The 27,500-nt window shown below is 45.2% G+C and overlaps 1 protein-coding gene across 1 annotated transcript in view; it reads right to left on the bottom strand.

Moving 5' to 3' along the window:
- The window catches only part of LOC135535805 (max dimerization protein 4-like), a 31,152-nt gene extending 4,201 nt beyond the window's left edge, over positions 1-26,951 (bottom strand). The window contains exons 1-3 of the mRNA XM_064962233.1: positions 26,683-26,951; positions 25,942-26,041; positions 20,238-20,267 (exon numbers count right to left, since the gene is read on the bottom strand). Coding sequence (XP_064818305.1) covers positions 20,238-20,267; positions 25,942-26,041; positions 26,683-26,746 — 194 coding nt within the window. The 5' untranslated portion in view covers positions 26,747-26,951. The remainder of the gene's footprint in view (positions 1-20,237; positions 20,268-25,941; positions 26,042-26,682) is intronic.
- Positions 26,952-27,500: the final 549 nt, after the last annotated feature.

Here is a 27,500-nt window from a genome sequence, read left to right as displayed (position 1 = left end):
ACCCTATTCCCTAGTAGTGCACTATCTAGGGGACAGGGTGCCATTTTGGGATAGAGGCCGGGCCTTTTACATCAACTTGTGAGCAAACGGTTGCGCTAACAAGCACCCAAAATTAATTGTAAACTGAAAATTGAAAAGGGTAATCAAACATCAATAATGTGTGGGCCTTTTGGTCTCACAATGGGGGGAGGAGAGGAGGAGAGGTGGTGCAGGAATACAAGCTGAGCATTTATGACCAGCCAGGGATGAAGAGATGATGGAGGGATGGAGATCTTGATGCATGACATGAGCGATGCAATATGCTAGAGATGATACTCCACCACCATAAAACATGAAATCAACATTTAAGGAGAGATATTATCTTGATGCATGTTTTAATCAACATTTAAGGAGAGATATTATCTTGATGCATGATTTAATCAACATTTAAGGAGAGATATTATCTTGATGCCTGTTTTAATCAACATTTAAGGAGAGATATTATCTTGATGCATGTTTTAATCAACATTTGAGGAGAGATATTATCTTGATGCATGTTTTAATCAACATTTAAGGAGAGATATTATCTTGATGCATGTTTTAATCAACATTTAAGGAGAGATATTATCTTGATGCATGTTTTAATCAACATTTAAGGAGAGATATTATCTTGATGCATGTTTTAATCAACATTTAAGGAGAGATATTATCTTGATGCATGTTGTAATCAACAGTTAAAGCTGCAAAATGTAACCTTTTTGGAGCCCGACAAAATGCACTTAGAAATGTGAGTTATAAATCTGTCATTCTCATTAAAAGCAAGTCTAAGAAGCGGTACATTTGATCAATGTGCACTATTTCTATGCTTCCCTTTTGGTTTTGTACAGCAGCTTCAAACAGCTGGATATACAATATTTTTGGTTATAGAAAATATATTTCACAGCGGTTTAGATGGTACAATGATTCTCTCACTATACTAGCTTGTTTTGTCACTATACATAAACTGAAATTAGGCGAACCTATAGAATTTTTGCAACCAGGAAATGGCGGATGCATGTTTTAATCAACAGTTAAGTTACGGTCGTAAGCTTACAAATGACTTGGCCTAATCTATGTCCAGTTTATTTGCAGGTTGGTTTGCTATTACAGTGTCGGTCCCAAACCGGTCACGACATGGGCTACACATATCCAGGGCCTGACAGCCTGACACACTGACCTACATATCACAGGCCCTATGCCTTTACTGTCTCCTCTACTCTCTCCAGGCTATATCTCCTCCTGCCAGACTCATGGCAATGCTGGCCAAGAAAACCCACACAGGTGTTCTCAGAAACGTGAGTCGACCACCCCCAAAACCAAAGAGCACATCACACGGCCAAGGCATCTTTAGAATCAAAATGGCCGCTCTGTGTGTATATTGTACTGCAGTGTACGATCTTCAGAGAGAAAAAACATTGACCCAGGGGGCCCAGATGCCAACGCCCCAAAATGACCCCCTAACCACAGTCACACCAATCAACACAGAAAAGCACTCGATCATTTCATGACAGTCGTTTGAGTGATGTGTGGTAGAATTAACAAATGTAAAAGTACTTGACGCTACACTGGATATGGGCTGTGTCCGATCGTGTGGAGTGTTACTGCAGCAGAAGAGAACAGAAACCAGTTGCATGAGGTTTCTGCATGATGGAAATTGATGTAAACCTACTGTTATTGACTCAACACTGGTTATGTCCTAGTGGGATCAGATCCTAGCACTCCAATCCTATACTACTCCTATAGTCAGTTTGTGTCCTAGTGGGATCAGATCCTAGCACTCCAATCCTATACTACTCCTATAGTCAGTTTGTGTCCTAGTGGGATCAGATCCTAGCACTCCAATCCTATACTACTCCTATAGTCAGGTTATGTCCTAGTGGGATCAGATCCTAGCACTCCAATCCTATACTACTCCTATAGTCAGTTTGTGTAACTCCTATAGTCAGTTTGTGTAACTTTTCATAGCTACTTTTATCCCATTTTGTCCAAAAAGGGGCTTTAAAATATATAGACTTGTATATAGACTTTTCTACTGTATTATTGACTGTATGTTTGTTTACTCCATGTGTAACTCTGTGTTGTTTGTGTTGCACTGCTTTGCTTTATCTTGGCCAGGTCACAATTGTAAATGCGAACTTGTTCTCAACTGGCCTACCTGGTTAAACAAAGGTGAAATAAATCAAATGCCTTCTGTTTTCTAGGATAATGCATGAAGCTTTTCTTTGTCCTAGCTAGGCTTCCTTCCTTCCTCTCCTCCAGCTCCAGGCTTCTCTCCATGTGAACAGTAAACTGGTTCTAAGTGCAGACTGCCTCCAGGCTGTCCTCAGGTCATCCCTCCATTACAATCAGTCTAATCACAGACAGGCTGCTAGCTCTCTGGCTGAGGAGCCCAGCACACCTGGGTCTGTTGTGAACACGCACACACAGCTGCATGTACACGCACACACACATGAACGCTTGCAAACAAACAAACAAACACTGTGGGTAACATACAAATGAAACTACACACATTCAAAAAGCTACACACACACACACACACACACACACACACACACACACACACACACACACACACACACACACACACACACACACACACACACACACACACACACACACACACACACACAGGGTCCTTGTACTTATCCCAAGCTAGTTGTTTCTTTTTCACGGCAGGGCGTTGCCTGTGTTTTATAGGAAGAGAGACCCTCTTCCTCCCAGCCCACTCCATTAGGAGGTCAGTATAAGACCCAGACAACAGAAGGTGAACCTTTAGACTAGCAGCCATCTTCTCTCCCCAACATCAAACATCGTTATTCCCCTCTAACCTCAATTAGAAAGGCACCTTTCACTTCAGTGTGTTTAATCATTGCGGTCTTCAGAAAAACGTACAGCATTTCTATAAAAATAGTCGAGCAAAAACATCTTGCAGGTGCAGACAGGAATTCAGCTGAAAACGAGGGCCGTGTGAAAGTGCTCCAGCGCTTTCATTCCTATTTCTCCCAAGGGGGCACCTACCCCCCCCCCCTCGTCTCCCCTAATACGTTACCCCACCCTGGCTGCCAACACCAACACACCCTCCTCACCCTCCACCCCACAGGAGAACAAGTGTCTTCAGAGGAGGATCAGGGGTGGGGCCTCCACCCCACCACCTCCAACCTGCCCCACTCTCCCCACTCCCCAGCCCACATGAAGCAGCTGGACCCAGGCCAGGGGAGGCCAGAGGAAGCGGGCAGGAAGGAGGCCGAGGGCCGTGGCTGGGGTCCGATCTGGTGGTGGAAGACTACTTTCTCCTCTGGCTGGAAACATCCACACAGTGTGCTCAGCTGCACTGGGCAGGGCTTGGCGAACACATAATCCGAGTGTAACCCGAGCCAATGGGCGACCATCTTGGCTCTATAAACAAAATGAATAACGAGGCGTAGCCCCTCTATAGTCCCCAATTCCCCTCCTCCACTCCTCCTCAGGAGTTTTACCACTGTTTGTTTACCTGGAGTCTGTTCCAGATCCACACAGAGACCTGGTCTCTAGTATCCTGACTGTCCTGAGTGATCTGACCTGAAACCAGGTTCTGTTTATCACAACAGCAGTGAAACAGAGTTCTGTTTGGACACCTCATACCAGGTAGACACAGACCTCGCTCGGAGGAGGAGAGAAACATCAGTAAAGTATTTTAGGATGAGATGATGGACGGAGTTTTCCGCTATGTCATTCTCCAATAAATGCTTCATTTTATCCCCCCCCCCATTTTAAAAAGTAGATGATTATTCGATTTGACCTTCCCTCCCTCTCTTTCTGACCCAAACCTTGCATGTCAGAGGCTATGAACCAGTTGTTCTCATGCCTGGTCACCTCACTCCAGAAACCTTGCAGTGTGTGTGTGTGTGTGTGTGTGTGTGTGTGTGTGTGTGTGTGTGTGTGTGTGTGTGTGTGTGTGTGTGTGTGTGTGTGTGTGTGTGTGTGTGTGTGTGTGTGTGTGTGTGTGTGTGTGTGTGTGTGTGTGTGTGTGTGTGTGTGTGTGTGTGTGTGTGTCCCTCCCTGACAGATCCTTGCTGCTACGTATTTATGTGTGTTATTGAACCAGACCCTGGTCACTCAATATTTATCAAGACTGCCTGGCTGACACACACACACACACACACACACACACACACACACACACACACACACACACACACACACACACACACACACACACACACACACACACACACACACACACACACATGCCTGGCTGACACACACACACACACACACACACACACACACACACACACACACACACACACACACACACACACACACACACACACACACACACAATAGTGTCCTTGAAAAGGGATGCCCATTTCATTCTGTTCCCGATACACATACGTTGAGACCGAGCTACTTCACATTTCTCATTCCAATTCATCAGGGTGGGTTGAAAATAGTATCCCCTTTTATGTTCCTGTGAATAGGAACCTTTGATGATCCAGACAGCAGACATGACAGAGAACTGGTTGATCTGAACACACTATAAGGTGCTCATATTTACCTATTTGGCCAAACCGGTCTGGAAACACTTCCCCTAACAACCCGTATGAATGGAAACACGTCAAGGTATAGTAGCATACAGACACGGCTGTATTAACATCAGAATATGTATGTATGTATATATAGCTACATAGAGACATATATCTATCTATGTCTAAATATCTATGGTTGACATTATAGTGAGTCTAAGGGCTTGTGACATAAGGCTCTAATATGGATTATAAAGACTCATAAATGGTTATTAGCCTCCAGGCAGTGCTGTAGGTCTCTGGAATAGACTATAGTCCCTCTACTGTTGGGCCCTGGTGGATTGTAAGGGTTTGAGGTAACAAGACTGTAAAGCTGGCTCTCTGGACTGTTGTGACCGCGAGAGGCGCGGCCCATTCACGGTCACGTCCAAGAGGAAGCCACCTGACCGCTGTCATTGGCTGCTGAGATTGGGGTGGTCGGGTGGTTCATTTTGTGATTTTTTTTTACTAAGCTTCCGTCCGTCCACTCACTCACACACTCACACACACACACACACACACACACACACACACACACACACACACACACACACACACACACACACACACACACACACACACACACACACACACACACACACACACACACACACACACACACACACACACTTAAAGGCTTAATGCCAAACACAAAGCACTCACTGGGAAAAGCGATCCCCAACTCTCTTCCTTCAGAACACTGTGTCCACATTCTAATCAGTCCTACTTAACATAACCCACTACCCTAACCCAACTCCCTTCCTTCAGAACACTGTGTCCACATTCTAATCAGTCCTACTTAACATAACCCACTACCCTAACCCAACTCCCTTCCTTCAGAACACTGTGTCCACATTCTAAACAGTCCTACTTAACATAACCCACTACCCTAACCCAACTCCCTTCCTTCAGAACACTGTGTCCACATTCTAAACAGTCCTACTTAACATAACCCACTACCCTAACCCAACTCCCTTCCTTCAGAACACTGTGTCCACATTCTAATCAGTCCTACTTAACATAACCCACTACCCTAACCCAACTCCCTTCCTTCAGAACACTGTGTCCACATTCTAATCAGTCCTACTTAACATAACCCACTACCCTAACCCAACTCCCTTCCTTCAGAACACTGTGTCCACATTCTAAACAGTCCTACTTAACATAACCCACTACCCTAACCCAACTCCCTTCCTTCAGAACACTGTGTCCACATTCTAAACAGTCCTACTTAACATAACCCACTACCCTAACCCAACTCCCTTCCTTCAGAACACTGTGTCCACATTCTAATCAGTCCTACTTAACATAACCCACTACCCTAACCCAACTCCCTTCCTTCAGAACACTGTGTCCACATTCTAAACAGTCCTACTTAACATAACCCACTACCCTAACCCAACTCCCTTCCTTCAGAACACTGTGTCCACATTCTAATCAGTCCTACTTAACATAACCCACTACCCTAACCCAACTCCCTTCCTTCAGAACACTGTGTCCACATTCTAATCAGTCCTACTTAACATAACCCACTACCCTAACCCAACTCCCTTCCTTCAGAACACTGTGTCCACATTCTAATCAGTCCTACTTAACATAACCCACTACCCTAACCCAACTCCCTTCCTTCAGAACACTGTGTCCACATTCTAATCAGTCCTACTTAACATAACCCACTACCCTAACCCTCTCACTTTGCTTGGCTTGCTTTCCGTTATGTCTTTTTGAATGACAACAGCCCATAAATACACACACACACATACACACACCGACCCGTGGATGCGGAGGAATGAGCAGCACGCCTGCGCCTGGCGCTGGACCAAGCCTGTTCGTTCTAGTAAAGGTCAGGGGTCAGCAGAAACACTGCTGCGATGTTTCCCCTCGCTCGCCAGGCCAACTCGGTTCGTCATGTTTGGCCGGAAGGAGAAAAACCCACCCTGCCGTGCCTGACACGCTTGTTTTGACTTCAGAACAGAGACCGAGAGAGACGTCCACATTGTTCAAAGAATAAGAGAGGAGGAGAAAGACATGAGTTAATGTCCAGAACAGGAGGGAACATAGTCTGACTGGCTCTGGAAAACACACTCCGCCATCCTCTTTGTTTCTAATTCTGACCACTTCAACTCACAACAGAACCCTCGGTTCATCTGGTGACAAAAATGGAAGCCTCATTCCCTTTAAATTGATACTAAGCTGTTTACCAGATATGGGTCATGACATTACGACACACTCCGGAAAAAAACCTCTTAAAAGCTTCATTTAAAAGCCGAAAACGTTTAACCTAAGTAGTTCTAAATGCCCCCACGGTGTTAGCCTACTCTACTTCAAGTAGTGTAAGTGGTGTAAGTGGGCCTGAGCTGGATCGCCTGTATCGTATCACCACGGTGGGTTGGTGGAATTTTGGGGTTGCCAAGTATGGTGAATGGTTCCACATCTGGCAAACAGACAGACAGACTGAAGGGGGAGGGAGAGGGGACCGAGAGAGAGAGGGAGAGAGAGGGAAAGAGGGGAGAGAGTGAAGGAAAGAGAGAGAGAGAGGGAAATAGGAGAGAGAGAGAGAGAGAGAGAGAGAGAGAGAGAGGGAAAAAGGGGAGAGAGAGAAAGAGAGAGAGAGAGAGGGGTCTAAAGGAGAGAGAAAAGGAGAGAGAGGGCAAGTGGGACAAGAAAGAAAAGATCCAGTCCCAGCCTGGGGGCTCGCAGACACAGAACACAACACAGAACACAGCCCTCCTCTCCTCATCAGTCTCTCTCTCTGTCACCCTCTGGTCCTCAGCCCCTGCCCAGGCACACATGTTTACATTAACGAGAAAGAAGAGAAGAAGAGATCTGATGGGCCGACCGCACCGTCCTCAAAAACAGCGGAATGGAGAGAAAAACAAGAAGAGAGAGACAGTCGTCCCATGTGAACGTGTCTTTGTGGTGAGACACAGCCCACGCCATCAGTGGTGTAGTGGAGGGCAGTAAGTAAACAGTTTCCACAGTTGTTTCTTTTGCTTGACAGTTTACACATTGAAAGTACAGGGTGTGTTGCTTTACTCACCGCCACTGGCGATAAGAGTTTACCCATCAACTTTTTTACCACAACATCACTGCAAGCAATGTACTGTATGATAATAGAGAGAAAGGAAAGAGAGAGAGTGAAAGAGAGAGAGTGAAAGAGAGAGAGAGAGAGAGAGAGGGGAGAGAGATAGATAGAGAGGGGAGAGAGATAGATAGAGAGAGAGAGAGAAAGAAAGAGAAAGACAGGCGAGAGCGATAGAGAGGGGGGGTCTAAAGGAGAGAGAGAGAAAGAGAAATGGAGAAGGAGAGAGATAAAAGACAGGCAGACAGAGGGAGATGATTTCCTTTCAGATATGAAATGTCAGTTCTCTGGAACAGACAGTCAGGCTTTATTTGTTTTCTGTCATGAGGACGACACACCCACTGTGAGAATGTATGCGGGAGTGTATGTGTGTGTGTGTGTGTGTGTGTGTGTGTGTGTGTGTGGAGTGTTTGGTGACAACTGTGCGAGGCGAGACAGAGACACAATAGGCCCATCAACACACACACAGACCTGGCCACAGAAACAAGGGCTATGAGTCACGAGGCTCCGTCTGTAGCACGCAAGCGGCTGAAACCTGCGTCAACACAGCAACCTAGCAAAACAACACAGTGAGTGAGTGACACGGTCAACGTGGCTAGCTGAATTAGCCTACTTCAGCAGGAAATGCCTAAGTCTCCACACACGTTTTGATTTGTCTCTGTTGCCATAGAAAACAACAGGTTTATTGTTGCTCAGTCGTTGGTAGTATTTTCATGTCTAACTGGAATTTCCATGTCTATTGGAATGCCTTGTTGCGATTGGTTTCGTTTGTCTCTTTCCAAAACTGAAACTAGCCCTGGGATGATTGAAAATAGCCCTGGATGACTGAAACTAGCCCCGGGGTGACTGAAACTAGCCCCGGGGTGACTGAAACTAGCCCTGGGGTGACTGAAACTAGCCCTGGGGTGACTGAAACTAGCCCCGGGATGACTGAAACTAGCCCTGGGGTGACTGAAACTAGCCCCGGGGTGACTAAAACTAGCCATGGGGTGACTGAAACTAGCCCTGGGGTGACTGAAACTAGCCCCGGGGTGACTGAAACTAGCCCTGGGGTGACTGGAACTAGCCCTGGGGTGACTGAAACTAGCCCTGGGGTGACTGAAACTAGCCCTGGGGTGACTGAAACTAAAGCATGTCAGTAAAAACACCTTTGATTCAACATGCGCTGTCTACACAAAAGTACGTGGACACCCCTTCAAATAAGTGGATGAGATGTTCGACGAGCAAGTGTTCACATACTTGTTGGTCATGTCGGGTACTTCTGTTGCGTACAAAGCAGACCTAGTGTACAAAGCGCCAAAAAAGAAGAACCAGCGAGAATAGAGAATAGGAAACGAGTGAGAATAGAGAATAGGAAACGAGTGAGAGTAAAGAATAGGAAACGAGTGAGAATAGAGAATAGGCAACGAGTGAAAGTAAAGGAGTGTGAGAAGTCAAATGTCAGTTTGGAGATCGATCACCAGTTGTGTTCGATGGAGTGATGTGGTTCAAATCAAATCAAATGCTATTGGTCGCATGTTCACATAGTTAGCGGTTGTTATTGTAAGCTTAGCGAAATGCTTGTCTGTAGTGAAATGCTTGTGTTCCTAGCTCCAACGGTGCAGTAGTATCTAACAAAACACATCTAAAAGTTAAAGAATGGTTTGGTGTGCATCTCTGTATCATTTCAAAGTCAGGATAGCCCAAACTAAATATGCACGTTTTCAAAAGCTGTAACAACAGTCTGTAATGTAATTATACAAGAAGTGCAAGGAAACGCTCAAAATGTCCCTTCTGTCCTGAGTTGCATGACAGCTAAGGTTGGAGTCGGACAGACAGACAGACTAGTGGGGACACTAGTGGGGCACTAGTCCCACCTAGGGACACGGTGAAATGGGCTTACAGGTCTGCATACACACTGTACCAATGTCAATGATTAACACACAATAACACATAACCCACTGGCACAAACCACCAATTATCTCCTCTCTTCAGCGTCAGTATAAGAATGGGTTTCTGAGAAAGAGGTGGTGGAGATTCCATGTATATTATATCATCGGACTAGTATTGTGTGGGTTGCACAATGGGTACACAATCCCCTACGATGTCACGCAGAGGCAGAGAGAAAGAGAGCTAGAGAGAGAGGTAGAGGGGGGTAGAGAGAGAGGGAGAGAGAGAGATGGGGGTAGAGAGAGAGAGAGGAAGAGAGATGGGGGTAGAGAGAGAGAAAGGGAGAGAAAGAGAGGGGTAGAGAGAGAGGGAGATGGGGTAGAGAGAGAGAAAGCTAGAGAGAGAAAAAGATAGAAAAAGAGGGGGGTAGAGAGAGAGAGATAGAGAGAGGGTAGAAAGAGAGGGGATAGAGAGAGAGAGAAAGAGGGGAGAGAGAGAGAGAAAGAGAGGGGTAGAGAGAGAGAAAGGGAGAGAAAGAGAGGGGTAGAGAGAGAGATGGGGTAGAGAGAGAGATATAGAGAAAGAGAGAAAGAGGGGGTAGAGAGAGAGAGAGAAAGAGGGGAGAGAGAGAGAGAGAAAAAGAGAGGGGTAGAGAGAGAGAGAGAGAGAGAGAGAGAGAGAGAGAGAGAGAGAGATGGGGGTAGAGAGAGAGGGGTAGAGACAGAGAGAGAGAGAAAGAGAGGGGTAGAGAGAGAGAGAGACGGGGGGGTAGAAAGAGAGGGGGTAGAGACAGAGAAAGAGGGGGTAGAGAGAGAATGCAGACTGTTTTACTTTCTTTCCTCTGAATCTCAACACCCAGAATCAAACCTTGTGTACATGGAAACAGAGAGACTATCTGAAAGGGAATTCAAATTCAGTTGTGTGTGTTGTGTGTGTTGTGTGTGCACAACAGCATGCATCAAATGAACTCTTCAAACAAACTTTTCTCTCTAGCTGTAGCTAGCCATCCACTTTCCCAGACCAAAACAACTCCAGTCTCTTCTCTCTCTAGCTGTAGCTAGCCATCTACTTTCCCAGACCAAAACAACTCCAGTCTCTTCTCTCTCTAGCTGTAGCTAGCCATCTACTTTCCCAAACCAAAACAACTCCAGTCTCTTCCCTCTCTAGCTGTAGCTAGCCATCTACTTTCCCAGACCAAAACAACTCCACTCTGTTCTCTCTCTAGCTGTAGCTAGCCATCCACTTTCCCAGACCAAAACAACTCCAGTCTCTTCTCTCTCTTGCTGTAGCTAGCCATCTACTTTCCCAGACCAAAACAACTCCAGTCTCTTCTCTCTCTAGCTGTAGCTAGCCATCCAGTCTTACATGAAGTGGTGACATGGCTTTGCTAGCCTGCAGTACATTCTCCTAGTACTACTAGGACTATTTCTACTGCATGCAAGCTGAGTGTGTCACGCACCCCTTTCCCCTACCCTCCTCTGTTACACAACTCAACATTCCACCGTATGTGTGTGTGTGTGAGTGTGTGTTACGTGCAGAGCTGACCTCATTTTCAATCTGCTCTACTCTGCTGTGCCCGACACACCAGCCACGTCCTCCAGTAGAAGCCAGGGGGCCCTCCCACCCTAACCTCCAGCGTCCTCCAGTAGAAGTCAGGGGGCCCTCCCACCATACCCTCCAGAGCCACAGAGGAATTACCACAGCCCCCCATCCCCTCCCCGAGCCTGCCTGACTTCTAGGAATGGAGTCGAGTCGGCCCAGCCTCGCTCGCTTTCTGTTCCTCACTTGTTTGTGCTTCTGTACTCAGGGGCGCAGCTTTGGTTTTAGAAGTGGGGGGACATAATTTTTTTTTGATCTAGTCGGATAAACACTCCAAACAGCCTATCCGTCTGCTCGGAGGCGTCCACATGGTCCTAAAGCACACCGTTGCCTCGGTTTGTATCACATTCCAATGATAAAATCAGGGGGGAACAAAAATGCAATTTCAAAAAATGGTGAGTGAAAATTGCGCCCCTGGTTGTCCTGTCATATTTCACAACTCAAAGAACAGCCTTTATAGAAACAACATGCTATTCTCTCTCTCTCTCTCTCTCTCTCTCTCTCTCTCTCTCTCTCTCTCTCTCTCTCTCTCTCTCTCTCTCACTCTCTCTCTCTCTCTCTCTCTCTCTCTCTCTCTCTCTCTCTCTCTCTCTCTCTCTCTCTCTCTCTCTCTCTCTCTCTCTCTCTCTCTCTCTCTCTCTCTCTCTCTCTCTCTCTCTCTCTCTCTCTCTCTCTCTCTCTCTCTCTCTCTCTCTCTCTCTCTCTCTCTCTCTCTCTCTCTCTCTCTCTCCCCATCTCTCTCTCCATCTCTCTCTCCATCTCACGGCCACACAGCTCCATAGTCCACTCCAGGCACAGTGTGTGTTCATGACTTGTTAAAATCTATTTTTTTTACGAGGGGCATCAGCTACTTTGCTTCAGTTGAAACTGATTTAGTGACAGAGGGAACTGAGCCCGGACCGACGACCTGGAGGCTTCAACACCTGAGATGTGACTACCTTCTCATTGAGATGTGGGTATAGGAGGGGTACACCTACATAGGCATGAAGTGTGCATAACATAGACTACGTGAGCCTACACACATACTGTGAGACGGACACACACCACACATGGACATGAGCAAACACACACTAAAGCAGACATGTACCACGTACACAACAAGCATGCTGACACATGCTGTGTTGTATTGTATTGCATTGTATTGAATTGTATTGTATTGTAATGTGTTGTATTATATTGAATTGTATTGTAATGTATTGCATTGAATTGTATTGTATTGCATTGAATTGTACTGTATTGTATTGTAATGTGTTGTATTGTAATGTATTGTATTGAATTATATTGTAATGTATTATATTGAATTGTATTGTAATGTATTGCATTGAATTGTATTGTATTGCATTGAATTGTACTGTATTGTATTGTAATGTGTTGTATTGTAATGTATTGTATTGAATTATATTGTAATGTATTATATTGAATTGTATTGTAATGTATTATATTGAATTGTATTGTACTGTATTGCATTGAATTGTACTGTATTGTAGATGATTGAAGGTGTCCAGCTTACTGGGATGCATGTGAACCTTCACACCTACTGTACATTTACATGCACACCTATGATTAAGTCAACACACACATGCGCGCACACACACACACACACACACATTATGACAGTACAGTCCAGTAGACTGAGAGACTGACACGTGGCGTCTTCCGCCCCCATTATCCCCAATGAGTCACTGATCACTATTTAATTATGTGGAATGTTACAGAACGACTTGGCAGCACGGCATGACCAAGAGCCATAAAGGTCAGAACCATAAAGGTCACATGTCCTCAACACAGAACATGCCTATCTACCTACTCAGGATTAATAAGTTATGAGAGAGCGAGAAAGAGAAAGAGAAAGAGAGACATGGCTGGCAATAACAGAAGCACTGAAGATAACAATTATGTCCCGTCATCAGTTCAATGTGGTGTTTCTGTGTCTATGACCTTAGGTGTATAAGTACATGACCTTACAGTATATCATAGTTATAGTTAAAGACCCAACACAGACGTTTTTATATCAATATCAAATCTTTCTGGGAAACAATGAAGTACCTTTCTGCAATACATTTCAATTCAAATGGGAAAATGTTTTTTTAGCAACAAAAATAATTCTCAAGCTAGAATTTAGTCCGAGTGGGGAGGGGAAAACTGACAACGAGCTGTTATTGGTGGAGAGGTTTGCCCAAGCAAACCTGCTGATTAGAAAAGCCTGTGTAGATTGTATTTTCACCCAGAAACTATCAAGAAATAAAATGTCTTAATACATTTACAGTGTGAGTTTCATCAGCTGTTGTACAATATGATATAAAACACCACAGGAAAAACTGAATTTTGACTGCACTGGGCCTTTAAAACCTCATCATGTCCAACATCACAGGCCTTCCATAGCCTGGGTCTTGTTCATTTGGGCATGCAACGGAAAACGTTTGCAAATTTCTTATTGGACAAGTCCTGGTAGTCCTTCCCTGTTTCAGTATGTTTTTGTCTGTTCGCTGCCTCATGACCACAACCCTGTTGTCTTTGTATCAGATGACTTCCTCTCACTCAGATGCGAGATCCATTTCAGACAGGGCAAGCCAGCCAGGGACTCTCTCTCATACAGTTTCCTGTCACAAAAGAGTCAGCCCCTAACCCAAATAAAAGGTAGGAGGGAAGAAGGAGGAGAGAGGCATTTTGGCAGATAGAGAGAGAGAGAGAGTAAGGAGGGTCCACTGTGAGCAGGGGCTCTGTAGGTACCCTTCCCCATCTGCTTTCGTCCTCCTCTTTCCCTCAGCCTTCTGCTGACTCAGTAAGAGAGAGAGAGAGAGAGAGAGAAGGAGAGAGAGAAGGAGAGAGAGAAGGAGAGAGAGCAGGAGAGAGAGAAGGAGAGAGGGAAGGAGAGAGGGAAGGAGAGAGAGAAGGAGAGAGAGAGAAGGAGAGAGAGCAGGAGAGAGAGCAGGAGAGAGGGAAGGGAGAGAGAATGAGAGAGAGAGAAGGAGAGAGAGCAGGAGAGAGGGAAGGAGAGAGAGAGAAGAGAGAGAGAGCAGGAGAGAGAGCAGGAGAGAGGGAAGGGAGAGAGAGAAGGAGAGAGAGAGAGAAGGAGAGAGAGAAGGAGAGAGGGAAGGAGAGAGAGCAGGAGAGAGAGAAGGAGAGAGGGAAGGAGAGAGGGGAAGGAGAGAGAGAGGAGAGAGGGAAGGAGAGAGAGAAGGAGAGAGAGAAGGAGAGATAGAAGGAGAGAGAGAAAAGGGAGAGAGAAGAGAGAGAATGAGAGGAAGAATGAGAGAGAGAAAGAGAGAGAGAAGGAGAGAGAGAAGGAGAGAGAATGAGAGAGGGAAGGAGGAGAGAGAAGGAGGAGAGAAGGAGAGAGAGAAGGAGAGAGGGAAGGAGAGAGAGAGAAGGAGGGAGAGAAGGAGAGAGAGAAGGAGAGAGGGAAGGAGAGAGGGAAGGAGAGAGAAGGAGAGAGAGGAGAGAGAGAATGAGAGAGAGAAGGAGAGAGAGAAGGAGAGAGAGAAGGAGAGAGTGAAGGAGAGAGAGAAGGAGAGAGAGGAGCAGAAGAGGGGAAGTAACAGGCCTGCCCCCTCCCCCATCCCTTCCTCCTCTCCCCCTAACATCCAGTCTGACATATCACACACTACAGAGTGTTGTTTCTTTCTACACTGGCTCCAGACCCAGCCAGGTCTGGCCTCTAGCTACAATAGGAGAACAGGTCCCAGGTCTGTTTGTATAGCCAACTCCTATGGTCGTTATCAAGCCCAACATATTATATTGCAGGAGTTGGCACAGCACAAACAGATCCGGGGCCAGGCTATAGAGGGGAAGTTCTGAATAAGACAAGTCAGGAGGACACTGTGATGATGAATGGAATCTGAGAGGAGATCAGACAGAGAGTAGTAAGGCCTATTAACATGTGCGCGCACGCACGCACGCACGCACACACACACACACACACACACACACACACACACACACACACACACACACACACACACACACACACACACACACACACACACACACACACACACACACACACACACACACACACACACACACACACACACACACACACACACACACACCTCCCTATGGTAATGACTGGTCTATTTATTTCCCTCCTGTCAGAACATTGCTCAGTATAGTTAGTTGTGATTTTCCAAAACCTTGTTACTGGTGAACTGACCAGCTGAATCACAACACAGCAGAAAACATTGACTTAACTCAAAAGCAACATTGTTTTTCTCCATCTGTACATTACCGTCGGCCGTCTGGTATTTTCCCCCTGGCAACGAGAACACTTCAAAGAGGGCCACAATCAGAATCAGACTGCATGTTATCAATAATAATAATCATTCATTCACTCATCTATTTCTATGGCACTTTTCATGACAATGACACTTTAAAATGCTTCATCACCAAAACCATCAGCCAGATGTTTCTCTGAACTGAGTAACAGGCCAGATTGGTTTGTATTTAACTTCTAACCGATGCCTAGTCATCATTTTCCGTCAATGACTCACTTTACCTGAAACAGATAACTTAAAGTGAGAGGGAGGGACACAAACAACAGCTGACTGGCACCGGTAGGTAGACTGTCTCTGTCTACATACTGTAAAAATAGACTTGATGATCCTTTCTCAGTTGAGGAAGGGGCAAACATACCACAGGACTCCTCCCAACGTGACGGGATATGAATCTGATCACGAGCAGAGAGCAGCCATGTCAGATGGGCTTTTCCAGTTAGCAGGTGTGTGTGTGTGTGTGTGTGTCTGTGTGTGTGTGTGTAAGCCTATGATGTGGGGATGAAGGAAAAACTGGTTTCCTGGACCTTGCCTAGAAAAGGAAACTACTGGTAGTCAGTCTGAACAGGGCAAAGAGAGAGAGAGGGGGGGTGGTGAAGAGAGAGAGAGAGAGAGAGAGAGAGAGAGAGAGAGGGGTGGTAAAAGAGAGAGAGAGAGGGGGGTGGTAAAGAGAGAGAGAGAGAGAGAGAGAGAGAGGGGGGGTGGTAAAGAGAGAGAGAGAGGGGGGTGGTAAAGAGAGAGAGAGAGAGAGAGAGAGAGAGAGAGGGGGGTGGTAAAGAGAGAGAGAGAGAGGGGGGGTGGTAAAGAGAGAGAGAGAGAGAGAGAGAGAGAGAGAGAGAGGGGTGGTAAAGAGAGAGAGAGAGAGAGAGAGAGAGAGAGAGAGAGAGAGAGAGAGAACGTCGCCAGGGGCGATGTCAGAAATGGGAAGGAAGCCGATGGCAACAGAGGCCGACCGAGCAACCAACCACGCGGCAGCGCTGCGGTTAGGAGAGTAGCACACTAGTGTCATGCTGGTTACCAGCAGAGCAGTGGCCTGTGAGAAGATTACGGAAACAGCAGTGTCAGCCTGGAGGCTTTTACCTACCTACCCATCTCTATCTACCTACTGTATCTACTGTATCTATCTATCTATCCTCACAGACAGATAGCGTCTGAAATGGCACATTATCCCTATATAGAGTACTTGTTTTGACCAGAGCCCGATATGGCAGGTTTCAGGGCAGGGACGGGTTGTTGTGTGTCTGAGTGAGACTGTTCTGCTGTCACCCAGCCAACAGTGTCCTGGTAACAGCACAGACTGCATGGGCATCCCTGTCACAGAGCCAGGGCACACACACACACACACACACACACACACACACACACACACACACACACACACACACACACACACACACACACACACACACACACACACACACACACACACACACACACACACACACACACACACACACACACACACACACACAGAAGAAGGAGTAGGGCAATGAAGAACAGCTTGTACCAACCAGGAGTACAGGACAGACCAAAACATAAAATAGTGTCTAAGGCTCTGTCCAAAATGGTAACTTATTCCCTTTATCATACTGCACTACTTTTGGCCACACCCTATTCCCTATATAGTGCACTCATTTTGGCCCATAGGCAATAGGGTGCCATTACAGCCTCGCCCTAAGGGGCGAGGGAGTGCGCACGGAGCTATGTGGATACCGTACAGGGATTGTCTCAGATTAAGTCCCAGTCATACTGTCATTAAACGGTTGGACCAGGATGACAGCTGAGAGGCTGAGCACTATAGGGCTCCTTCCATCGCGGGGTCGACAGGGATCAGCCTCCCAGAGAGATCCACCAACACAGAGAATAATTGAAAAGGTTCAGGATTAATCAAGCATTCGCTAAATTCCTTGGCTATGGACTGGAATAAAAGTTTTTGTAGTTTTTTGCAAAACCCTCAAATAGGGTATCACCGTAACATCAACAAAGATACAGGAAATAGAGACACGACAATGCCTTGAGCCAACCAGCCCACAGTTTCACTACAATAATGGGCTATTGCAGCAGGGAGTTGGAAACTGAACCACCTCCACATTTGAACACCTATGCGTTCCCATAATGTAATTTGAGGACACAAGTCTGGACAGGGTTTGGGGATCCACGGCGCATTATGTTCTCGACGCGTCACAAACCCTCACACACACAACATCTCCCCTCTCCCTGAAAGCCTGTCATTACAGACACACAGGCCTCTTTTCTCCCTGACATGGGAACAGGAAGACAAGGGAATCTAAAATGAAGGAGGAAAAAAAGGAGATTGTTTTTGAAAGGAAATGAGGTTGAGTGAGCCAGAGTTGAGGCTTTGGGACGCGACAGACGACATTTCAACGTTGTCTCGGCGCTGTCCCCGAGGCCTTCTGTGGGACACGGTGCCACAGCGCCGCCACAGCGTTGCAGGACGGTAGTTAGTCAACAGCGGTCAGCGACCCGCTACGAAAGAAAACAGCGCCGCCCCTTTATGATCTCGAGTTCACTTCTTCTTCTCTATGGCAACTGTCTCGTTTGTGACAAGTGGGGTCGAAAGGCACGGCAACTTTTAGTTGGCATTTTAATTATATAAAGAGTGCTGTAGTTCTCCTTTATGTTTTTAAGCCCAATGAACCCCTTCACCCAAGAGGACCTTCTATCTCCAGACACCTGTCACTGTGAACCCCTGCACTGCTTCCCTTCCTTACCGTTTCTACAACTAAACCATGTTGGCAGTCTGCTATACAGGTTTTACAAACCCTCACTTAAAGAAGACACCTGCAGTGTGCATTTCAAGTGGAAGTACCTAAATGACCATTCTTTAACCACTCAACCTCCTGTTCTAATCTATTGCATCAGTGACATTGAAGGTTACATTCATAAACCTGGAAGTTCGTCACTTCAGCTAAACAAAAAAAAGACAACTTTTCAGAAACTCGTGGCCACATTTGATCGTAAGGGAAATGAGTACAGTGATTATGGAAGAGCTTACCAGCACTCACACATTTCAGCATGTGAAACTGACTGCAGCTATCATTTCAGTGTGTGAAACTGGCTGCAACTATCATTTCAGCACGTGAAACTGACCGCAACTATGATTTCAGCATGTGAAACTGGCTGCAACTATTTTAGTAACCCAACCCCACTGGATAAAACCATGCAGTAATATCTCAACAACAAGAGACCTATACTCAGGTTCAGTTCTCTCTCTCTCTCTCTCTCTCTCTCTCTGTCTCAGAGAGAGGAATATGTCTTTACATGTTTTTCACTGAGCTGTCGGCAGAGGTCAATTATTACTCGCTCACATTAGTCATGTGACCGGCAAACCCCGAGCTGGCTCTCAGCAGTCAGCACGAGTGACAGCTCACACACACACAAACACTCCACCTCTCGCACGCATACTCTAACAGGGCACAGTCAGTCTGTTTTCTATTGGCCCTATCCTAAGCCCAGGCAGCAGTCAGTCAGTCTGTTTTCTATTGGTCCTATCCTAAGCCCAGGCAGCAGTCAGTCAGTCTGTTTTCTATTGGTCCTATCCTAAGCCCAGGCAGCAGTCAGTCAGTCTGTTTTCTATATAGAACAGAAGAAACACCACACTACTAAATCAGCTGAGTCGGAGAAGACAAAAAAAAACTACACACAGAGGTCCAAAAACACACTATACTTTTTTCTTTCATCTACTCTCCTCAAACATCCCTCTACATCCCTCACTTTGCAATATGACACTTTGTTGTACCATGCAGGCTCCAGTGTGTTTGTGTGTGTGTGTGTGTTTGTGTGTTTGTGTGTGTGTGAGAGAGCGAGAGCGAGAGAGCGAGAGAGAGAGAGAGAGAGAGAGAGAGGTAGATAGAAAGGTGCAATGCATTTTGGGACGTGAGTGGGCGACTCAACAGGCCTAGCTGAGAGACATGGCAGGCGAGGCCTACTTCCCCTCCTTTCACCACCCGCCACTGGATTATCACATTAATGGCAGGATTCCCCTGCCATACATGGTAACAAGTTTCTCCCTATGAACAGACACGGAGGCACAGACAAATCTAACACAAAGGTTGAGGTTGCCTTAGAAATCCGATTATTATCTGTCTGCCCAAGGCTCCTCATCTTTGATGCGCTTTCATCTTTTATCCGAGGTGGTGGAGCGAGAGAGGTGAAGGGAGGGGACTGCGCGAACAAGTGGCCGGACATTTTCATATTTTCAGTCTACTATGTGCTTTTTAAACTTCAGCTCCACAAGAATACATCTGACATTTACCGACAGTCCTCACCCCATCACCTCTTGTTTATTAGGGAACAGGGAGTCCTTCCAAGCAAACCATGGGACTGTCTGCACGAGAGACATACAGCTTATCCAGGGAAATGAACAAGAGAGACAGAGGGGGAGGAAGGAGGGTGGGGAAGGTTGAAGCCTGCTCTCAGATCTGTTTGTTTTGTATAGCAGAGTCTAAATGACCTATAGGACTTGGCTATAAACTGATCTGGGATCAGGCTAGCACCAAGTCAAATAGACCTATAGGAATTGGCTATTAACTGAAGAGGACTGGCCATGCCTCAGAGCCTGGTTCCTCTCTAGGTTTCTTCCTAGGTTCCTTACTTTCTAGAGAGTTTTCCTAGCCACCATGCTTCTACATCTCCATTGCTTGCTGTTCAGGATTTTGGCTGGGTTTCTTTATAAGCACTTTGTGTCATCTGCGGATGTAAAAAGGGCTTTATAAATAAATGTGATTGATTGATCTGGGATCAGGCTAGCACTGAGTCAAATAGACCTATAGGAATTGGTTATGAACTGATCTGGGACCAGGCTATATAGCACAGTGTTGTCTGTCATCTTACCTGTGTTTCTCCAGCTCGTTGTGTGACGATCTGAAAGGGCAAATAAACAGAGACATGGATGAGTGCCTTAGGAAGTAACACTGTAGTAACACTGTAGTAACACTCTGTAGTTACTCTGTAGTTACTCTGTAGTAACACTGTAGTTACACTCTGTAGTAACACTGTAGTTACACTCTGTAGTTACACTCTGTAGTAACACTCTGTAGTAACACTCTGTAGTAACACTCTGTAGTAACACTCTGTAGTAACACTCTGTAGTAACACTGTAGTAACACTCTGTAGTTACTCTGTAGTAACACTGTAGTTACACTCTGTAGTAACACTGTAGTTACTCTGTAGTTACACTCTGTAGTAACACTCTGTAGTAACACTCTGTAGTAACACTCTGTAGTAACACTCTGTAGTTAGTCTGTAGTTACTCTGTAGTAACACTCTGTAGTAACACTCTGTAGTAACACTCTGTAGTAACACTCTGTAGTAACACTCTGTAGTAACACTCTGTAGTTACTCTGTAGTAACACTCTGTAATTACTCTGTAGTTACTCTGTAGTAACACTCTGTAGTAACACTCTGGACACTGTCATTAATACACACCGTCTCATGACCAGGGTGCAGGATGGGAATGCGCACTTGGGTTGTGTTCATTTGGAAAACGCTTGAAAACTTTTTTCAATGGGATATGAAAACGAGTGCTTCTGAGGGAGAGTTTTCCAGTTTCAGTATGTTTTCTTCCGTTTGGTACATAATGAACATGACCCATGGTGAAGGTCAGGAGACAGACAGAGAGAGAACGTCTTGATATTAGGATGGACAGATGAAATGGAGACGCAAAGGGTAGAAGAAGTGTGTGACCACATAACACGCGGTATAAAGAGGATGTTGGTCGGCCCAAGCCCTTTCCCAGTTGTCCTTCCTCTGCTGTTATATGGGTGGCTCTGCAGCTTTCAACACGCAGGGATACGTTCCACTGTTACTTACATACTCTACTCAATTGCAGGCCACACGCATTGCTTCATTCTAAGTAGCATGCTAGTGTGGATATTGCAACAGGGCCATAGAGTCCTTGATTGTCTAAAAGGTCTTATAAGCTAAACAATCTACAGACCCGTGGGAATTTCATGTTTATTTCTGCATGTTCATCTAGTATTTGTTGGAAATAACACGCAGCGTCTCTGAAGGCCTAATCAGGCTTGGAGAGATTCAAGAGGCTGATGCTTGGAAAATGTGTGTGTGTGTGAGAGAGAGAGAAAGAGAAAGAGAAGAGAGGAGAGGGGAGAGAGGAGAGGGGAGAGGGGAGAGCGAGAGCGAGAGAGGGGAGAGGGGAGAGCGAGAGCGAGAGAGAGATTCCCTCTTTGTGGTCTGACTGCAACTCAGCTCCTCAAAGTGCTCTTAGACTAAACCGCCAGGCAGGAGGGCCAGGAGGGCCAGGAGGGCCAGTCAGGTAAAACAGCCGCTCACACAAACACCGCAAGGATGCAAAAATAGATGGGAGAGCTGTAGTACTCTTGTGTAACAAATGGTGAAACAAATTTCCCGGTATTAGATAAGGCATACAGCCATGCATTTATTTTACATAAGCTGGAAGGTTAACAACCTCTTGTCGCAGTGCATTCTGGGACAATGCAATGGAAATTCAGAAAGAAGGCTAAATACTAAGAAGAAGAAGAAGGCCTTCGCCGCTCCCCTTTCCCCACACCTCCATTTCTGTTTATCTATATATATATATATATATATATATTTTTTTTTTTTTGTACAAAGCTCTGCATTCGTCATCGTGTGGAAAACTAAATCCTCTTCCTCGATGTGTGTGTGTATGAAATCTGTCAGAGAGCTCTCAACACACACACACACACACACGCACACACACACACACACACACACACACACTAGACTGGACAGCAGTATGTGTATGTCAACAGTCCTACACTGTAAAGGGGTTACTGTAAATTTCACAGTAGCTTACGGGCAGCTCGGTGGCAACTTAAGTCAAATTCTGTCTTTCATATTACAGTGCACCTACAGTAATTTAAATGTGGTATCAAAGCAAGTACTGTGTAATGACACACGCCTTAAAATATGTTAATGACCCAGAAACAACAACATCATACCATATATTTTGGGCAGATGCACCGGATAGGTGCAGTGATATATGTTGTTTCACAGAGTCAGCCATAGTAGTACGGTGCACGTGGAGCAAATGAGGGTTAAGTGCCTTACTCAAGGGCACATCCACATATTTTCCCCCTTTTCCGCTCGGATATTAAAACGACCTTGCTGTCACTGGCCCAATGCTCTAACCACTAGGCTACCTGCCACCCACGAGTGGTCAAAAGGTTTTACAGTGCCATTCCAAATACAGCAATTACTTCCCGCCCACAATATTTTCCCACAATGCACCATCACGTACAGTATGCTACAGTAAAATGTTAAAAAGTATTTTCCTGTTGATGATACCCCAAATTACCGTATAATTTACAGTTTTCCTTTTCCATTACAGTGTCGACACTGCAGCATACTATTGCAGGCCAGGGAGCTTGGAAGGCTACTAGGACGACCCGCCAATGGAAATGAATGAGAGCACTGGAGTTCATCTTTATAAACAAACCCCTTGGTTCTTGTCCCAATAATACCCTGAAACTACCATCTAGGATGCCAAGGAAATAACAAGCCAAGACACGAACACAAAGACCCCTGCCGTGGAGTCCTCCACTCTTCTCAGCCAATCCCTCTTAAGTGCCCTTGTACTGTCGACTTCAGCCGTGGTTCCCACAGATGTGCAGGGATGGGAGCGGGAAGATGACCTGAATCTGCGTAGGCCCCACTGCCCCACAGCGCACTGCATGAGACGATTGAGCTGATGCTAGCCTATCCTGTGCGCCGTCACCCATCGTCATAGTATCCAGGGTGGTGTTCACTAGGACACACAACCGAAAACGCTTGAAAAACATTTTTGCAATGAACAACTTGCCTTTTTGACTGGACAAGTCCAGGTAGTCTCTCCTGGTTTTAGTCAGTTTTCTTCCGTTTTGTGCATAATGATGATACCCATCTGCACGTATGTGTGCTGCCCCTAGGCCTCTCACTGGCCATGCTCAGTGGAAGGGGGAGGGGCTCAGCCTACAGACACTGCTGACAAGCCCTTTTCACCATCCGACGCCAGGGGAGAGGAAATGCTTTATCTCCTGTATAAGGAAGTAGTCCTATTCAAATTTGAAACATGTGCAAATTGGGGACAGGCAAAGCACGAGGCGACACTCCATGGTTTCCTTAAGTGAGGCACGGGTGAAAGAGGCCCAAAGAGGCCCGGCAGGGAGGCACAGTCCAACACCATACTTGCCTCATACAACAACAACAAACACATGACTTTGAATGTCATATAAACTGTCAGTATAAGATTGACAAATCATCACTAGAGCCGGGACAGGTCTGGTGTGTAAATAAGGCCGACATCAGCCGCCATTTTGGGGATGGATGAAAACAGTCGCTTGGTTATAAGTGCATATTATATGAAGGCCTGGGATGTGCTCGTTTGGTAGCAATGCAGTGAAAATAAAATGAGGAGCTGTATGCATCCGTTTGTTGTTTTTGAGGACGCACATGTTCAAGGATGTAATCTTATAATTGTGTGCATGTACGCCCATGTGGCCGTTGCATTTAGTGTTTGTGTCCCGATTTAACCTCGGTCTTCAAAGTAAACAGGGAAACTCACCCGAACGATCTCCTTTCTATGACACCGATTTGCCTCTGTCTCGTGTCGTGCAAAGGGCATAACATTGCACTGCAATTAATACATTCAATCTAAAAAGGTACGGAGGGCTGCTAAATAAAATGATGGAACACCATGTTTCCATGTGTCAACTAACTTCCACTGATTTGAATGCAGAAATGGGGTTGTACTGACGACTAGCTGTAGTCTGCAGAGCAATGAACTGCTACCAGGAAGAACAGCTGTAGTCTGCAGAGCAATGAACTGCTACCAGAAAGAATAGCTGTAGTCTGCAGAGCAATGAACTGCTACCAGAAAGAATAGCTGTAGTCTGCAGAGCAATGAACTGCTACCAGAAAGAATAGCTGTAGTCTGCAGAGCAATGAACTGGTACCAGAAAGAATAGCTGTAGTCTGCAGAGCGTTGAACTGGTACCAGAAAGAATAGCTGTAGTCTGCAGAGCGTTGAACTGGTACCAGAAAGAATAGCTGTAGTGTGCAGAGCAATGAACTGGTACCAGAAAGAATAGCTGTAGTCTGCAGAGCAATGAACTGGTACCAGAAAGAATAGCTGTAGTCTGCAGAGCAATGAACTGGTGCAGAGCAATGAACTGGTACCAGAAAGAATAGCTGTAGTCTGCAGAGCAATGAACTGGTACCAGAAAGAATAGCTGTAGTGTGCAGAGCAATGAACTGGTACCAGAAAGAATAGCTGTAGTGTGCAGAGCAATGAACTGGTACCAGAAAGAATAGCTGTAGTGTGCAGAGCAATGAACTGGTACCAGAAAGAATAGCTGTAGTCTGCAGAGCGTTGAACTGGTACCAGAAAGAATAGCTGTAGTGTGCAGAGCAATGAACTGGTACCAGAAAGAATAGCTGTAGTGTGCAGAGCAATGAACTGGTACCAGAAAGAATAGCTGTAGTCTGCAGAGCAATGAACTGGTACCAGAAAGAATAGCTGTAGTGTGCAGAGCAATGAACTGGTACCAGAAAGAATAGTTGTAGTCTGCAGAGCAATGAACTGGTACCAGAAAGGGGAGAGAAACTCAGGCTGCAGCCAGACCAGCTGTAAACTGAGCCCTCCGCCCAGGCAGGGGCAGGGTCTGCTAAGGCTGTGTCTGTGGGGCAATGTGTTATGTGGACATCTGTGTGAGCTAAGTTGAGTTGGCCACCACACCCACCTGAGTGTGCCACATCCCCACTGTTTTGCTCCAAGAAAACACACTGTGACTGCACCACAAGACTTGACAATATAGGCCACTGACAGATCCTATATATCTCCCACAACATATGATTTATAAAATGAGCCTCTTGGTGAGGGCGGGTCATATGACGTCTCATATGTTGATGGAGGAAATTAAAATAACTTGCTGAACTTACGAAGAAAAAATGAATTATCAAAGCGTGAGACTGCTTCTAAAAAAAAAAAGTTTTGAAGGCACTGCGCAGGACCTATCATATGATATGCTAACCAGCCAATAAAAAACTAGAATGGCCGGTAAATTTAGCGCAGTAACAACAACAAACATTTCTTAAAAGTGGTGTAATCTTTTTTTGCAATTGCCACATTGTTAAATGTTCCTGAAACACAGCCGCACAAAGCAGCCTCAGCACGACAGCAGAATCGATACATTTAACATAATTGTTCTGTTATCTATGTCAGAACGCCGTGTACTGTTACCGAGATGACGACGCGCGCTCGGTGTCATATGGGTCATGGGAGGGAGTGACATAACACAAGTTCCAAAACGTTGCAAATGCAGCAGAAGTGTGCATGTTCAAATCAATGCGTGAATGCATTGGGGGAAAGGGGTGAATGTCAGAATGAAGCATGGGTGTTGAAAAAGAAAGTGAGCTTCAAAAGTGATGCTGTACGCGTGGCAGTGTTTATACGACATCTAAACAGTGAAAATAAAAATGGCGTTTGTATGAATGACGAATAAACACAAACAGATCGATGGAAATATTGCTATATCGTTAGAAAAAGGTGTATATTTACCTATTGTTCTGAGTTTTTCTTGAAATTGGTGAAGCTTTCGTTTTCTTTCGGGAAAAGTCGCTATTGTACGGTAAAACAGACGCGTAACCATGTTCTGCTTCTATTGACAAAGTAAACAAAAACAACAGGGTTAATTTCTACACATGTAGGCTAATAAATTAAACGTAACAAGGGATATAAACTGGCGATCACATAATAGAACTGTCAATGCCATATATGACGTAGCCTAAGCCAAACATGTTATTTGATAAAAGTGGTTATGGTTACGTAGATAAACTCGTTGACAATGCTGGAGCAAAGCACAAGATTCAGGACAATCTAATATTGAGTTTATCTACATAACCATTTATAATAAACATGATATACATAATGTATCTTGATAAGAAACTGTATCTTGAACTTGTCCCTAACCAATTTTAAACAAGGCTATAGCCATCAGATAAAACAGGTTATAAGCATTGACTGATCATACTAATGCAAAACTACACATGCACATAGACTTGTCCTAACGTGTTGACTAGTTTGTTAATATGCAAGTTATATCTAGGTCGGTCGGTCTGCAATAACATCACCGCACCAGCACAGTATGTTCATTGCTCATAAAGTGACATCATAGCTGCGCTATGGCAGTGCACGTCCACAACTTCACATAAGATAGAATAGAGACCGTTTTAATTTTCCTAACATTAAATACGGTCATTAACCCAGTCAAAGCCATCTGACATTCTGTCAGGGAAATACCTCTGTCTCTTCTTTCCAAGTATTCTGCAGCCTCCAGGAGAATTAAAAGAGAATTAAGTTCCATCTTGTTGACTTGTATAAAAATATAAAATAATATCTATATACACAAATGTACAGCTAATGTAAAAAAAAAAAATATGAGACAAAAATGAAATAAAAACTAAAACTGTGTTAGGTCGATATGAACGTCTATGTTCAGTTCTGAGTCTTTGGGACTCCCAGCCAGATTCATATCAACTGCACCTAACTAAAAACCTGCGAAGTAAAGGACGGCTGTTCTGGCCAATTAGAAAATAATAACATCCACATAGGCGGGCCCTGAATACGTGCCTTGCCCAATAGGGAAGCTCAGTGACGGGTTTACCAGGAGCATGTTGATACATTGCGAATTGCCTTGTGATTGGCTTGACAGTGATAGTAACAAGGTAGAAGCTATACCCTAGCAACAACGCGTGTGACCCAGCCCCGTAATCGTTCATTGGTCTGATATCTAGATAACTGGCTGTTGATTGGCAGAGGGGTACTTTTGGGCGTGTCTTTTTCCTTCCTCTTGAACATTGAACTTGGCTGTTGTCTGGGTTGCCAGTGTGGTTTGCTCTTCGTCAAAAAGTCTATCTTGAATCGTGTAGGAAGTCACGTTGATGTTTGTTGAGCCAACTTCTTCAATTAGACAACTTATTTCAGAAAAGTTTCAGCTCCGGTGTAGAATAGAGGAATGTTGTCATGACATTGTCTAAAAAAACATGCTACTTTCACTTTAATAAAATATGATACTTTCACTTTTAAAATGGTATACTTACACTTTAAAGTGTATTATC

The sequence above is a fragment of the Oncorhynchus masou genome, unplaced genomic scaffold (genome assembly GCF_036934945.1).
Source record: "Oncorhynchus masou masou isolate Uvic2021 unplaced genomic scaffold, UVic_Omas_1.1 unplaced_scaffold_518, whole genome shotgun sequence".
Lineage (NCBI taxonomy): Eukaryota > Metazoa > Chordata > Actinopteri > Salmoniformes > Salmonidae > Oncorhynchus > Oncorhynchus masou.
Note: the sequence above shows the minus strand (reverse complement) of the source record. Positions and strands in the feature narration are given on the sequence as shown.